Consider the following 15405-nt stretch of genomic DNA (forward strand, 5'->3'; position numbering starts at 1 on the left):
AGCCATCGTTTTCAATTCAACCCAACTAAGTTCTCCCATTGCATTGTCTTCTCAGATACCAATCCCATTTCACCAATTCCATTCATCGACTGTCGCTTCAGAGCAAACCAACAAACTAGGCGTCTGCGGTCCATGGGGCGATGAGTTCCCAGACTCAAAACAAATAGATTTGATCGAGTCCGGATACTGGTATCTCGTTAGTGGAGAGACGACCTGGTCTCCTGTACGTAACGAAAATAGCTGCACTGTGCGGTCATCGGAGGAGGCTATATCATACAGTATTAGCTCTAGACATGTATTAAGTAGTACTAGGGCAAACAAAACTAGGGGAGCATAAGGGAAAAGGAACCAGGAGGCAACAAACCACTAGCAAGAATCCCCAGCTCGGGACTGAGGTCGAAGTCCGGAATGATTTCCAGCGAGTGGTTTGAGAAGTTGAGGTAAGGCCTTGTAGAGGTGTGGTGTTTTGCGTTGGGATTTGGGTTTCGTTGCAGGTTATTGGGTGGGTAGCGGATGTCGTACATTTGGAGCTGGTTTGTTAGACGGGGAATCTCATTGCGTGCGTGGGTTGAGTATTGTACGTAGATGGATGGGTGATTAAGTACTTACAGAGTTTATTCCGGCGACAACAATCCGATATGGGTCGAGTTTGCGGATCTTCGTGACAGCGTGAGGATGCTGGAGCCGCGCTGCACTTCCACCGGAGCGGATGTCATGGAGGAAAATAGTGGAGTCTTTGAGACCGGCTGCGATGACGTCGGACGACAGCCATTCTACGGCGGTGATCTGAGTGTGTGAGGAGTCTGGGCTGCGGCGCTTCGGATTGCTTATGGACTTGTCATTTGGGAAGGGCTTTTTAGAAAGTGCCCAGTAGCTACCGAAGCCCTCTAGGGTGTAGAGGCCTTCTGACGTGCCGACAGCGAAGCGTGGCATGTCCCCTGTTGGGGACGGTGAGGAACACCATAGGGATGAGGTGGTGTGGATGCGTATCGGATGTGAGACTAGTCATATAGCTTTGGTGTTAGTGTGTTCAATCATATACCAGGGTGATGGAGGCACTATTGTCGCATACAAAATGGCGGCCATCGATAATCTCCGCCTTCGTCGGGATCTGGGAGCATTCGGGGTGCGAGGAAGGAGTCTCCATCTGGACCGCTGTCCATCGTCGCTCTGGTCTCATTAGCCATGCTGAGCGGACGGATGGATACACGGGATAGACCAGTCCTCACAATAGGTATCCGGTGTGACTTAGTGAAAGTGATGAGAGCTGTGGGGTTGTCATGTTAGCGTGTGTAGGTTTAAACCGAATATATTGTTCAGGCATACCCTATACGGCTCTTTGAAAAGGAGCCGCTCCATAGTTCGATTGTATGTCCATTTTTCCTGATCACAATCAGGGAAACAAACACTGATGCGGAGCCGTGGTCAGTGTCATGTCCTCGCAAAACGCAAGGCTCAACTTACGACACTGACGACTCGCCACCGCGATGTCCGCCTGCGAGGATTGTCAACTTGCTTTCCAGTGTACGGTAGGACAAGGCACAGGACTTACTAGCAATCAAGATCCCGGACCGCGGATTGCGCACAATATGCTTTATCGTATACTGATCTGGCCAAGGTTCGAACTGATGTAACTGTTTTCGTCGGAACTGGCTCACGTACGCCAACCCTCGCTGTTCATGTTCGACAGATCTGGTTGCGGGAAGCGCGCCTATCTCCCTACGTGCCTGCACGAGGGGATGTTGCAGGCACGCTGCTTTCTTGATCTTTTCTTTCTCATACCTTTGGACCAGGCGGGCTTTTCGTTGCCACTTCTAAGAAAGGTTTAGCAGAAGAAACGGGTTTCACAGGGTTGTTCATGCTACAACCTCTTGGTCAGCGCGCTTTCGCTTGACGGCATCTTTGGAATATTGAGACCCCGGCGCTGATTTGTGGTTTGCCTGAATTGCAAAGTATTTCTTCTTTTCAGGATCTATAAGCGGGTCAGTGATATCCCTAGGGTGAGATTACAGTACAGTACCATAGTAAAACCCTGGAATTTCTCGGTTCATGATTGCCGGAATGTAGTTATCGTAACTTCAGCCAAGGGCAAAATGGGGATAAAGATAACACCCGAGCTTGCATGCGAGAACTGCTGCGGTGTCAGGCCAGGCCAGTGGCTAGGGTTCCAGGCATACAAACCAAATAGACGAGTCTCCGTTCACCAGGCTACACAACATGTCTGCACCTATGGTGATACAGTCCGGAGGAATGGTCCAACAATTCCCGTGTCCTGAAGGACGGGTCCTAAATACTCTCAAGCAGTTTCGGAAAGATGAATATTCACTTGTTCTGTTTGGAAACTCTGCAGGTGCTTTTCTTCCCGTGACGTCGACATCTGATTATGTCAGCTGTTGCCGGATCATGATTGGCTCAGCGCCCAAGATGCCGTTTGGTGTGTTGAATGTTCCCTTCCTTACAACAAACTACTCGGTACCTTAAAACATCGCCATCGCTTCGCCATTTCCATCGAAAACGGCTTTACATTCATTGATTCACTGTATGACGTTCAGGTTTAACAGAATTGTTTCAGTACATTTACTCGTAATCTAACCAGAAATCCTTTTTCTTCGGATCTCACAACATCAGACCCTCCGAACCTAGAGATATATCTTGCCTAGATACACTATGCCTATCAACATATTAATTTGTCTCAGCTCTAAAACAATATCAAAATGGACAAACGGATGACGGAAATCTCAATAACCATCACGAAGGAACATGAGATCAATGTTAGGAAGCTTCGATGGCCGCAACTCCGGTTGCTATGCCCTTCCACATTCGTTCTTTCTGACTACCAGCTCTTTCCATAATGGCTCTAGACTTGTTGGTGCGCTTTACTCGGCTATCAACTGTTTCGAAAACTCCGGCTTCCAGTCTCTGAAGGTTCCTCCTTAGCCTCAACTGCAGCATTGATGCCGAGTATATTGTCTACGCCTGCATCTTTATCCTGACAGCCGATGGATGATTCGAACGCCCCCCCGACAAATCCTTTTAGGGCACCTCAGCCTGCTGTTGTGCGACGCGATTATATAAATACGACGGATAAAAAGTCCATCCTCATATCTCACGAGAAAACTCCCCCGATGACCTACATCGAACCTGATGGCGATGGAGAGGAGAACATCGATGATCTCATCGAGGAACTGGCGTCCCTGGATGGCGAATATACCGCTCGCGCCCATATACGAAAAAGTATCGAGTCGAAGCATAGCTTTGTTGGGCAAGATCCGGAGTTTGACACTGACATTACGACTGGTCTTACTACACCTGACGCCCTAACCCGGCGCAAAAAATATGGCCCTAACCAGCTGAAGGAGGGGAAGGAGAACCTTTATCTTAAGTTTTTGTCCTTCTTTGTCGGACCTGTTCAATTCGTGATGGAGGTTAGTGATGGAGACCATTCCACTCAATATCTAGCAATTCCCTCCAGCTAATAGGCAATAGGGCGCTGCAATCCTTGCCCTTGGTCTGAGAGATTGGGTAGATTTTGGCGTGATCTGTGCCCTTCTCCTTCTCAACGCAACTGTCGGTTTTGCCCAGGAATACCAAGCGGGGTCGATCGTGGAGGAGCTGAAAAAGTCGTTGGCCCTCAAGGCTGTCGTAGTCCGCGATGGCAGAATGGGCGAGATTGATGCAGTCAAAGTCGTACCGGGTGATGTACTCAAGATTGATGAGGTAATTCCCTTGATTCCCATTATATTACTGTACAAGACGGCAAAGGCTTACTTGTGGTAGGGTACGATTGTGCCCGCTGACGGCCGCGTCAAATCGAACTACTTATTACAAGTTGACCAATCCTCTGTCACCGGTGAATCACTAGCCGTTAACAAATGCAAGGATGAGGTCTGTTACGCCTCATCGGTGGTTAAACGCGGTGAAGCATATCTCGTCGTTACAGCTACTGGCGATGACACCTTTATGGGCCAAACAGCCGCGTTGGTCAATTCTGCGTCATCGAGTGCTGGTCATTTTACGGAGGTTCTCAACCATATCGGGGCGACGCTACTCGTTTTGGTTGTACTTACCTTAATTGTTGTTTGGGTGTCGTCTTTCTACCGTTCAAATAATATTGTTACCATCCTTGAATTCACACTGGCCATCACCATTATCGGAGTTCCAGTCGGCCTTCCCGCCGTTGTCACCACAACCATGGCTGTTGGTGCTGCTTATTTGGCTCGGAGGCAGGCGATTGTACAGAGACTTTCCGCCATAGAGTCTCTTGCAGGGGTAGAGATACTATGTTCCGACAAAACCGGAACGCTAACAAAGAACAAGCTCACGCTTTCAGACCCATACACAGTGACTGGCGTGGACCCTAATGACCTTATGTTGACGGCGTGTTTAGCTGCTTCACGGAAGCTGAAGGGCATGGATGCCATCGATAGAGCTTTCATCAAAGCACTCCCTAATTATCCACGTGCTAAAGAAGCTCTGACGCAATACAAAATTCGAGAGTTCCATCCATTTGACCCGGTCTCCAAAAAGGTCACTGCGGTAGTGTTATCTCCGAGTGGTGAAGAGATAATCTGCGTCAAGGGAGCGCCTTTGTGGGTTCTGAAGACGGTTTCAGAGGATCAGCAGATCCCAGACAGCACCGAAAAGGAGTACACTAATAAGATGAACGAGTTTGCAGAACGTGGCTTTCGATCCCTCGGAGTCGCCCGGAAACCTGTGAATCGAAAATGGGAAATTCTTGGGATAGTGCCATGCTCCGACCCTCCTCGGGACGATACTGCAACGACTATAAATGAGGCGAAAACGCTCGGCCTATCGATCAAAATGCTTACTGGGGATGCCGTTGGGATTGCCCGCGAGACGTCGCGTGAGCTAGGGCTAGGGACCAATGTTTACAACGCGGAGGGGCTTGGCCTTGGAGGTGGCGGTACCATGCCTGGGTCTGAGGTTTACGACTTTGTCGAAGCCGCAGACGGTTTTGCAGAAGTGTGGCCGCAACATAAATATAATGTTGTAGACATACTTCAGCAACGCGGATACCTAGTGGCAATGACTGGGGATGGTGTCAATGATGCTCCTTCACTCAAGAAGGCCGATACTGGGATCGCGGTGGAAGGTGCCTCGGACGCTGCCCGGTCAGCAGCCGATATTGTTTTCCTTGCCCCTGGCTTATCGGCAATCATTGACGCTCTAAAAACTTCCCGTCAGATATTCCATCGTATGCATGCATATGTGATCTATCGAATTGCACTATCCCTGCATCTCGAGATATTCTTTGGCCTCTGGATTGCGACGATGAATGAATGCTTGAACCTACAGCTGGTGGTCTTTATTGCAATCTTCGCCGACATTGCAACTCTGGCAATAGCTTATGACAATGCCCCTTACTCCCAGTCTCCTGTGAAATGGAATCTTCCAAAACTCTGGGGCCTTTCTGTCATACTAGGAATTATTCTCGCCCTTGGAACATGGATCGCGCTTACAACCATGATGAATGCGGGCGAGCATGCAGGGATCGTACAAAACTTTGGGAAACGCGACGAGGTCCTCTTCCTTGAAATATCCCTAACGGAGAATTGGTTGATCTTTATTACGAGAGCTGATGGCCCGTTTTGGTCGTCTTTGCCTTCGTGGCAGCTCGCAGCTGCCATTTTTGTCGTCGATTTAGTTGCAAGCTTCTTTTGCTACTATGGCTGGTTTGTTGGCGGACAGACTTCGCCCATCGCTATTGTCCGTATCTGGGTATTTTCATTCGGTGTATTCTGCGTTATGGGAGGCGTTTATTTTCTGTTGCAGCGTTCGCAAACCTTTGACGATATCATGCACGGCAGAATTCCGAGAAGACAAAGGGCTTCTCAGCGCACCCTGGATGACTTTGGTAGGTCTTCTATCCTCATACCATAACTGAACGTATACGTGCTAAACATGACCAGTAGTTGATCTGCAACGGGTCTCAGTACAGCACGAGAAAAGCTCGAGGAACCCTGAGGGCGGGGGCGGCTGGGACGAGAACAATGGTCCACAGGCCTCATGAATAAGCATCTTGTTATCACCAGTGTTGGGAACTAGCGAATGTGATGGTGGCATATTCTGTATTGTTAGGTATTTTGGTCTTCGAGAACCCCGTGAAAGGCCTGGCGGTAAGACTTAACATCTGGGAGAATGGGTTATTGAAATATCGAATATTCGGATAATGAAGCACTAGTCAGTGAAAACCGAACACAAGTTCCCCGACTCTACTTAGCTTTTTCGTACACCCTCAACAGCACTCGATTAGCATTCACTGCGTTTTACCCTGTATCTACAGGACAGGCGGGGAATATAGTTGGAAATTAGTCTGATTATAAAAGCCACCGGGCACTCCGGCGTTCTCGCGGTCTCGTAGCCCGATTCTAGATTACATCTGATAGCCATACAGGTAGGGTAAATTTATAGGGAGAATCGGCCGACACGGATCGGCAGACGCAACAAGGGGGGGCATGGATATACATGACAGCAGCAAACACGGGAACATGAAACCAGAAGGCAGAATTGGATACAGAAAAATACAGTAGAAGCGTTAGAGTAAGCACAAGGCTAAAGATAGAAATAAGACAAAAAGGGATGACATAATGAGGGAGTTTAGACTATGTGCATAGGTGGTGATCATTGGAACGATACTCTTTCAAATAAGGCATGGGTGACATTGATAATAAGAAGGAATCACGCTTTCGTGAGGTGGTCGATTGCCTAATGAAAAAGGCATTAGTATCCAAGTCAAATCGACTATATGGGTAGGATAACATACCATGTCAATATTGTAGTCGAATTTTTCTAGGGCGACCAGGGAGGCGTCTCGGGGGAAGCCCATACCCGTAAGGCGCTGGAGGTTCGGATCATCCTGTGTCTCATTTTGAAGTGCCCAGCCAGGTTGCTTCGACTCAGTGGATGCGCCTGAAGGAGCTCCGTTGATTGCCTCTGCGCCTGGAGATTTGATATTGTCCAGAGGGGCGAAGAGCGCTTCCCAGTCGTGGTCCTCTGACTTAGTCCCAGGATTCGCTGGGCCAGATGACGAGGGTGCGGCACCCTGGTCGAAGCTAAAGAAATCAGAGCTTGTATTTCCAGAGGCGCTGGTTTGGGTGGCAGCCCTCTGCTGTTGAGACGCTGCGGGATCAAACGAAAAATCAAAGTCCATGTTGTTCTGTCGGCCCTCGGATCGTGAGAAATCTTCATCTTCATCGTCGTCGTCGTCTGCCTCCTTCGCGGGTGCGAGGTTTAACCCCGAAAAAGCGGCTTCAAAATCAGGAGCCTTGCTTCCGCCTGGAGTTTGTGTAGGTGGGGTCGTTTGGGTGGTGTCTTTCTGAGCCTCCCCGCCGACGATAGGGGCACCGGTTGTAGATTCTACGGAATGAGGAGCGTCCGGAGCGGCAGTTGGGTCAAACCTGGTGGGGAGCAAGCCACTGAACTCTGGAGGTATGTTGCCTGGAGCCTGCTTTTCAGCACCTTCATCATACTTGGGTGGGCTAGGTTGTGATTCTGCCGCAGGTGGAGGCAGGGTTGGGCTATTGGATGACCCTGGAGCTGGGAATGCAGCAAGTTGCGATGGCTCAATGCCGTCTGACTTCGAAGCTCCATGGCTCTGAGGGAAAACAGGCGTAAAGTTATCGTCAAAACCTAGTTGTGTTTCACTGTCCGTGCTGTCGTCATCGTCATCGTCAATCTCGCGGATTGGCGGAAATTCGGACTCTGGTGCACCGTTGGGCTTTGCCGCTTCAGACGCATTAGGGCCCTTCAACGCGGCAAAGGCCTCCTCGAAATCATTGTCCTTCTGAGATTTGGATCGCTGATGAGCCGGTCCACCAAACAAATCATCAAAGCTAGGGTCTTTTCCCTCAGCTGGCCTTTCCTCACTACCTAGTGATGCAGACGACTGTGAGGGTTCTTCGAAAGCACCGGGGATGGGTGGAAATCGGTCCTTCGAATCTTCCGTCTCGTCAAACGGAGATGTAGAAGCAGCACGGGCTTCACTGCCACCAGCCCGGGAGGGAGTCCCCACACTAGATGCATCTTGAGCACCAAATCTACTACCTGGAGGAGAAACTTTGGTAGAAGTGGTTTCAGAGAGTGTTCCAGTTAAAGGAAGGGCATTCGGGGTCATCTGACGAGAGAGGGCGGGAGGCGGTGGTTCCGAGCCAAATGCACCAGCGGACGAGGGCGGGGGGGATACTGACGGAGTTGGGACTCCAGAGCCAACCGGGGACGCTACTGAGTTCCCTTGGGAGTCTGCGCGAAAGGATGTTGGCGGAGGAGGAGTGACAGCTGTGGCTGGGGCAGCGCCAAAGGAAGGACCAAACAGACTGTCAAAGGCACGTTGTTGATCGTTTGAGATCTGGGGCGATGGGGCGTTATTCTCACTCGAGCCGGTCATCGTGCGTTTAAAGAAGGGATTGGTATTCTGACTAGCTGTTGACGCTGCAGGACTTGTCACAGCGGGGGGATTGCTAGCGGGCGACGCAACCTCTTCAGACTCTGCTGGGGCATCCCTAGTTGGATTCTCCTTGGGCGAATCATCGATTTCTTCTTGGATCTTATCCCGTTCTCCTTCTACAGTTGCCAGTTGTTTTTTGTTGATTGCAGCAAGCCCCTTCTGTTGGCGTGCCTCGGATCGAGCTTTCTCTAACGCCGGCTTCAACTGAGTGACTGCTGCATTAGCTTCACGGATCTTCTCCTTTAGGCTTGCATTTTCTTGCTGATCAGCTGCAAGAGCAGCAGACACCTGGTTGTACTGATTTTGAAGATCCTGTCTACTGCCATCAATCAAGGCGTACTCCTGTTGCAACTTAGTTGTTTCGGCCTTAGAAATTTTCAGCTTCTCTTCCAAAGCCTTGAAATTCTTCACCTCCTGCTCGTACATTGACCTAGCTTGCGCAAGGCGGGATTCGAAGTCACGCTTTTGTTGGGAAGACTGAGAAAGTTCCTGTTCGGTGCCGCTTCGCTTCGTTTGAACATTTTGCATCTCATTTGCGAGAGATCCAATCTGATTAGATAGGTTGGCAAGTTCCGTAGTCTCCTGAGTCAACTTGCTGGATTCTTCAGGGTCATTGTCTCCGAGAAGGTCATCAGACGGCTGAGGCGGAGAACGAGCGGTTGACGGGCCAGAGGAGGCACCAGTCGCCTGCGGTTGCAGGCTTTGACCAAAAGTTGACGTGGGGACGAAAGGCTTGAACGTTGTTGCGCTGGCCGGTGGGGATGACTGGGGTCCTGGCGAGCTCGGCGCCGCAAATGGAGAATTTGAGTTGCCCGTCGACTGTGGCATCTGGGCAGGAGCAGGAATAGGGGCCGCAGGAGCAGTTGCGAATGGATCAAGGCCAAAGAGATCATCTGCAGCAGTTTGGATTGGAGCAGGGGCCTGGGCAGGTGCAGGGACTGGAGCAGGGACTGGCACTGCCTGCGCAGAACCTGGTCGGCGCATACTTGGAGGAATCAAAGCCGGTGGTAGATGCTGCGGAATGGGACCCTTGCCCGTATACTGCAGGCGAATCAGATACATAGCGACGGCAAATTCGTCCCTCGTCAATTGGCCATCAGCATCAATATCCGCAAGATCCCAAATTTGCGCGAGGGTCTCCTCAGGTAACTGTGCTTTCGTAAAGAAGGAGACTGCTTGGTCGCCACTAATTACACCAGACTTCGCCGTATCCACAGTGTTGAAATAGTTGTCAAACTGGAGCTTCTCCGCTGGTGAGACAAGCCACTCGCCGCCCGTTGATTGTGCAGAAAGAGGGGAACCGAATTGCTGCCTGTTGATAGGACTTTGAGTCCGCTGAGGTCCGGTGAACTGCTTGGGAATTGCAGGCACAGGCGGGACATCGAGTCCTGGCCTTGGGCCACTGAAGGACGGCCGGCTGGCGCCTCGCCGAGCGGCTGCATCGTATAAGCCGAGAGGTAGGACTTGCGGGATCCCTCTCATGGCGCCGGATTTGAACGAAGTCAACAAGTGCATGGCAATGATAAACTCCGTCGTATCAAGTACTCCACGTTGCTTGGTGTCCGCCAAATTCCATATCCGGCCAAGAATCTCGTTCGGAAGCCTCGCACGTTCAAAGATCTGTTTCGCGGTTTCACCTAATAGGAGGAAATTATAAGTCGAATAAACGCGGGATGGGATATATGAGCATTCAATAGGAGAATTCTTACCATTGATAGTCCCACTTCTAGCAACATCCGATTTCTCGAACAAAGAAACAAACTTGTTGACATCCTCAGGGTTTAGGGGGGGAACTCGAATCGGTGGTCCACCAGCCGCAGGTTGAGGACTGCCTGCGCTCTCTCGCGGAGAAGGTACGGAAGTGTCGACCACAATCCCGTCAAACTTGGGTAATGGGCCAGCTGCAGTTGGTCAACATCATGATATAGTCAAGCAGACGCCCCGAAAAGGCGCTCAAGGAGCAATCCTTCACGGTCCCAAGGCCACTTACTTTGTAAAGCCAATTCATCTGTGGGTGAGCGACCAGCTTGGGCGTGCCCGATCAATCGCAACACGACACCAAACCCAGAGGGGGTCAAGAGACCCCTGTTCTCCTTGTCCGCGATTTGCCATATCTGTCGAGGGCGAAACCAAAGCGCAATTAGATAAACACGTCACATGTGGAGATTGAAACTCCCTGGGGAAGCTGGAATATCGACATACCAATCCGAGGGTTTCCGGGGCGAGCTGGGTCTTCTCGAAGAATGGAACAGCAATCTCGCCTGTGATAACGCCTAGATTTGTCGTGTCGGCAGCTTGAAAAAGTTGATAGAAGACTCGCTTCTCTTCGGGAGTCAAGTTCAAATTCGGTTGGCGCGCTATTAAAAGTGTGAGAATCCGTCAGTTCCGCTGATAATCTGGTCGCTATCAGGCAGCGCCAATCGTCTCCTGAGAGCTCAAGAGCTCCCCGCCATTGAACCGAGTTGTAGCTGGAAAAGCTTACCATTGTCAGCCATGATAGCTCATGGAGAGCAGGATCCTCCTAGAAGTCCAGCGTTTTGTACCTTAAAGTCGGGTTGTCTAGAGGGGCTTCGAAGACACCACGGGTATAGATGGGTGGACCAAGTCGACAACTGTCTCGGGGTTCGGGAGGCACGGGGAATCGTGGCTGGAAAGAAAAGGGAGAAACACTAGTCGATTCAGCGAGGGAAAGCTCGCCAAAGCGGGTGGGGTGGTTGTGAAGAAGCTCCCGGTTGGGGGTAGAGAGAGGAAGAGGGATTATAATTAGAACGATGCTCTTGGTTGGCTTTGGAGTGAGCAGGCGCTCTGGGGTGAAGTGACGAAGGTCGAGGGGGTCTGCCGGCCGCGCTGGCTGGGCGGTCAGTGCTGGTCACCTCCTGGGCCGCCTCCTGCTCTAGTTAATTACCTCCTGTCCAAACAAACTCGTAATCATAAGCATTGCACTACTTAGCTATTTTTAACTGGTAATTTACTATCATTAATTTTATTAATCTCGCTCAGGTTGACAGCCCTTTTGGCTACCTTAAACCATTCAAGCCTTATGTTGCTGCTGTTATGCACTGAGACTTCATCTCTACCACTATGGAGTACATTGATGAATATCGGGTCAGAAACAAATCAACGAGAGGTAAATTTTCACTGCTGCGGGGATATTAAAAATATATCAGACAGAAAAGCCACAAGTAGCCTGTACTAAGCCAATTTCTCCTATTTGCATGCAGCCAGAGTATCACCTGGGCTAACGCCTGGCTCCCAATAGAATTATTACAGCAGAATTACACTTAGTACTCAGCTTCCTCAACCTCGTCCTCCAGGGATTCGCTAGCAACCTCCTCGTAATCGCGCTCCAGGGCGGCCAAGTCCTCACGGGCCTCAGAGAATTCACCTTCCTCCATACCCTCACCAACGTACCAGTGGACGAAAGCACGCTTGGAGTACATGAGATCGAACTTGTGGTCGAGAGCGGACCAGGCCTCGGAGATAGCGGTGGTGTTGGACAGCATGCAACTATTCATTATTAGCTTCTAATTCCTTCCCAGGTTCTCAAGGGAATAGGGGGAAACATACACAGCACGGTTGACCTTGGCAAGGTCTCCGTTGGGGACCTGCTGAGGAGGCTGGTAGCAGATACCGATCTTGAAGCCAGTGGGGCACCAGTCGACGAACTGGATGGTGCGCTTGGTCTTGAGGGTGGCGACAGCAGCGTGGGTGTCCTTGGGGACGACATCACCACGGTACAGAAGGCAAGTGGCCATGTACTTGCCGTTTCGGGGGTCACACTTGACCATCTGGTTGTTAGGCTCGAAGCAAGACATGGTGATGTCCTGGACCGAGTTGGCTTCGTGAGAGGCCTTGTCGGCGGAGATAACCGGAGAGTAAGCAACGAGAGGGAAGTGAATACGGGGGTAGGGGACCAGGTTGGTCTGGAATTCGTTGAGATCAACGTTCAGGGAGCCATCGAATCGCAGGGAAGCGGTAATGGAAGAGACAACCTGGGCGATCAGGCGGTTGAGGTTCTCGTAGCTGGGGCGCTCAATGCCGAGGTTGCGGCGGCAGATATCGTAGATAGCCTCGTTGTCGACCATGAAGCTGCAGTCGGAGTGCTCAAGGGTGGTGTGAGTGGTGAGGATAGAGTTGTAGGGCTCGACGACGGAGGTAGCGTTCTGGGGGGCGGGGTAAACACAGAACTCGAGCTTGGACTTCTTGCCGTAGTCGACAGAGAGACGCTCCATCAAGAGAGCACCGAAACCGGAACCGGTACCACCACCGAAGGAGTGGAAGACCAGGAAACCCTGGAGACCAGAGCAAGAGTCTGCCATGCGGCGGACCTTGTCCAGAACCTGGTCGATCATCTCCTTACCAACGGTGTAGTGGCCACGGGCATAGTTGTTTGAGGCATCCTCCTTGCCGGTGATCAAGTTCTCGGGGTGAAAAAGGCTGCGGTAGGTGCCGGTGCGGACCTCGTCGACAACATTGGGCTCGAGATCGGCGTAAATGCTACGGGGAACGTATTTTCCTTGGCCTGGAATTCAAGACGCGTGTCAGAAGAACACGATTGTAGATGAAATCGCGTGGTGGTTATTGCAAGCGTACCAGTTTCGGAGAAGAAAGTGCTGAAGCCGTGGTCAGGGTCTTCCTGCTTGCGCTCTTCGGTCAAGTATCCATCAGGCTAATCAGTCAGTCGGTTAGCTGCACAATGCCAAAATAAATAAAAAAAGGGCAAAGCGAGGCATTGATCGATATCTCGAGCCTCGGGTTTCACGTACCTGGATACCGTGCTCGAGGCAGTAAAGCTAGAAAAAAAAACAACACCAGTCAGCACACGACGTATTTACTTATTTTTCACGACCTCGACGGCCACCATATTTCTTCCTCCGATAAAAATAATTCAAGGCGTAATTTACCTCCCAGCACGAGTTGGCGATCTGGCAACCGGCCTGGCCGACTGAAGAGCAGAGCGAACGTTAGCAGAGCAAACAAGCGAGGGGCACGGGTCACAAAACGCACCGTTCAAACTAATGACTTCTCTCATCTTGTCGAGGTGGGTTGTGGGAAGGTTAGAGGCGAAGGGATATGAAAAGGGTAGAGATTGGAGAACGAGAAGAAGAGCAGAAAACTAGGCCCAGCGGACGATCTGGAGTTCTGGACGGCTGCTTCAGGGGTAAGTTTGGGTAAATAGACGGGAACCACAAAACGAGAGGGAAGAGATACGGGGGGAACAACAGAGGGGGGCAACCGAGTGAAAACGCTGGGAACCGGTGGGAGCGCCGGGGACTCACTATTGGCAACGGCGGGAGTTAGCTGCAAAAGCAATTGCCCAAGATTCCGGTCAATCGGACGATTCGATTTGCTGGAGAACGATTTTTTCTGTTGTCTTTTCGTCTCTGCGCTGTCACTTCACCACTTTTGCTGTGCTTGGTGAGGTTGTTGATCCATCCCTTTTGGGTCGCGTTGCCATTCGCCCACTTCGATTGGCCGGTGCAGGACCCGCGTTGCTCCTGGCGGTGAGAGATGAGTCAGCGGTGTTGATCACGTGCACGTGATGCTTGGCGGCATGGCTGCATAGCATCCATGAGGCCGGATATTCCAGCCGTTGGAGCTCCAGCGACACATTCTTATTTGTCTTGGACATTGAGGGCTGCTGACCTTGAATGCTCGCCGATATCAAGCTCAACCCCATGAGTCCATTTACCCCTCTGCCATGACGTTGATCGATAGCTATCTGCTCATAGCTTAAGGAGCTCCTAGCTCATAAATACCTACTTTATCCAAGCTCTGTCTCAATGAGGCATTGAGCCAATCGATCCCTTTCACAAATCCGGCAGCAAGCCATGTAACAGCTTTGCAAGATGATGCTCCTTCTATTCATTTACATCGTATCCCTCCTCTCCGTTGCCAGCGCCAACGTGGAGAAAACCATCTTCATCGCTCCCTCCGCAGTCACCCTCCCCGCCAAGGACTCAACCTTCGACGACCTAGGCCTCGAGCGCCTCTCTCCGTCAAATGGCATGCTGCGAACACAACTCAATGCCTCATTCCCAATAGATTCTAAGAGCCAGGGCACGGACTCATGGTATTTCCTCGAAAACCTCAACCCAGGACAGCGGTATGAGGTGCGCATTTGCTGGCTGGCTACTGTACGTCCCTTCCTTTCGCAACCGCCTAACTTCTGGTATCTTGTGGCTCAGAACTCATTATTTGATTCCAGCAACCAACAGAATTCACATTATCCGCGTACACCCTCCCCGAGATTATAGAAGATCGTGCTCTCCTTTCCGCTATAAGTCTCTACTCGTCCTCGCAACTTGCAACATCCCCACCGCAAGCGGCAACAACGCCTATACGCCGGGGAAGACGTTCGGCTGTTGCGGATTCGGAACCAAGTGCGGACTCGGTGCTGTTTCTCCGGATTTCCGCTGCGGCGGATTATTTCTCACTTGACCAGACACTAATGGAGAATGTGCCGCCAGTGCTGGCGGATGTTATACTCGATCCATTCTTAGGAAATGTGTTCCCCAAAAGTCTCGCGCCGACAGCGTGCTGGATAAGCGTAGTTGCATGTCTGGGTATTGTTGTAGCGAGATGGATTTCTAGGGAGTTTACGAGAGTGGTAAATTCGGCAGACATCCGTGACCCTCAGGATGTTAAGAAAGATCAATAGTATGACGACAACTGTCAGAGGATCTTTCGAACCACAATATAATGAGACTACGAATGCTGAAAAGTGTTTTCTATAGTGTGATGGTCTAATAGAACCTGCAAACAACATTATTATTTCATTTTCGAAACGTGAAAACACAAAGCATCTATATAGTCCAAGTATCATATATGGTGTATTATTTATTCATCACGGCATAGACATGAGAGGAGGTGGTTCATATATCATCCAACCCGGGACAACAACGACTAACAAATGGGGTAATAGATTAGAGGACCGCAAA

At 50.7% G+C, this 15405-nt stretch overlaps 5 protein-coding genes across 5 annotated transcripts; 2 read left to right on the forward strand and 3 right to left on the reverse strand.

Moving 5' to 3' along the window:
* Window positions 1-69: 69 nt before the first annotated feature.
* APUU_11791A (uncharacterized protein) lies at window positions 70-2051 on the reverse strand (the record flags this gene model as incomplete). The annotated part of the gene is made up of 10 exons (XM_041697920.1): window positions 70-266; window positions 365-530; window positions 610-1001; window positions 1073-1170; window positions 1230-1267; window positions 1327-1408; window positions 1465-1495; window positions 1553-1814; window positions 1869-1972; window positions 2021-2051. 10 exons carry the CDS (start codon window positions 2049-2051, stop codon window positions 70-72), a joined length of 1401 nt encoding a protein of 466 aa, XP_041551157.1.
* A 1074-nt stretch (window positions 2052-3125) lies between these two features.
* PMA1 (plasma-membrane proton-efflux P-type ATPase) lies at window positions 3126-6031 on the forward strand (the record flags this gene model as incomplete). The annotated part of the gene is made up of 4 exons (XM_041697921.1): window positions 3126-3425; window positions 3487-3717; window positions 3778-5875; window positions 5934-6031. 4 exons carry the CDS (start codon window positions 3126-3128, stop codon window positions 6029-6031), a joined length of 2727 nt encoding a protein of 908 aa, XP_041551158.1.
* A 668-nt stretch (window positions 6032-6699) lies between these two features.
* On the reverse strand, window positions 6700-10959 carry APUU_11793A (EF hand domain protein; the record flags this gene model as incomplete). Its single annotated transcript, XM_041697922.1, has 6 exons — window positions 6700-6726; window positions 6785-10101; window positions 10174-10365; window positions 10455-10578; window positions 10667-10821; window positions 10947-10959. 6 exons carry the CDS (start codon window positions 10957-10959, stop codon window positions 6700-6702), a joined length of 3828 nt encoding a protein of 1275 aa, XP_041551159.1.
* Window positions 10960-11745: 786 nt separating this feature from the next.
* On the reverse strand, window positions 11746-13496 carry TUB1 (tubulin alpha chain; the record flags this gene model as incomplete). The annotated part of the gene is made up of 6 exons (XM_041697923.1): window positions 11746-11971; window positions 12032-12986; window positions 13058-13133; window positions 13231-13257; window positions 13369-13409; window positions 13472-13496. The coding sequence occupies 6 exons, from the start codon at window positions 13494-13496 to the stop codon at window positions 11746-11748; spliced, it is 1350 nt and encodes a 449-aa protein (XP_041551160.1).
* An 817-nt stretch (window positions 13497-14313) lies between these two features.
* APUU_11795S (uncharacterized protein) lies at window positions 14314-15125 on the forward strand (the record flags this gene model as incomplete). The annotated part of the gene is made up of 2 exons (XM_041697924.1): window positions 14314-14601; window positions 14673-15125. The coding sequence occupies 2 exons, from the start codon at window positions 14314-14316 to the stop codon at window positions 15123-15125; spliced, it is 741 nt and encodes a 246-aa protein (XP_041551161.1).
* Between the last annotated feature and the right edge of the window lie 280 nt (window positions 15126-15405).

Source organism: Aspergillus puulaauensis, chromosome 1, assembly GCF_016861865.1.
Source record: "Aspergillus puulaauensis MK2 DNA, chromosome 1, nearly complete sequence".
Classification (NCBI taxonomy): Eukaryota; Fungi; Ascomycota; class Eurotiomycetes; order Eurotiales; family Aspergillaceae; genus Aspergillus; species Aspergillus puulaauensis.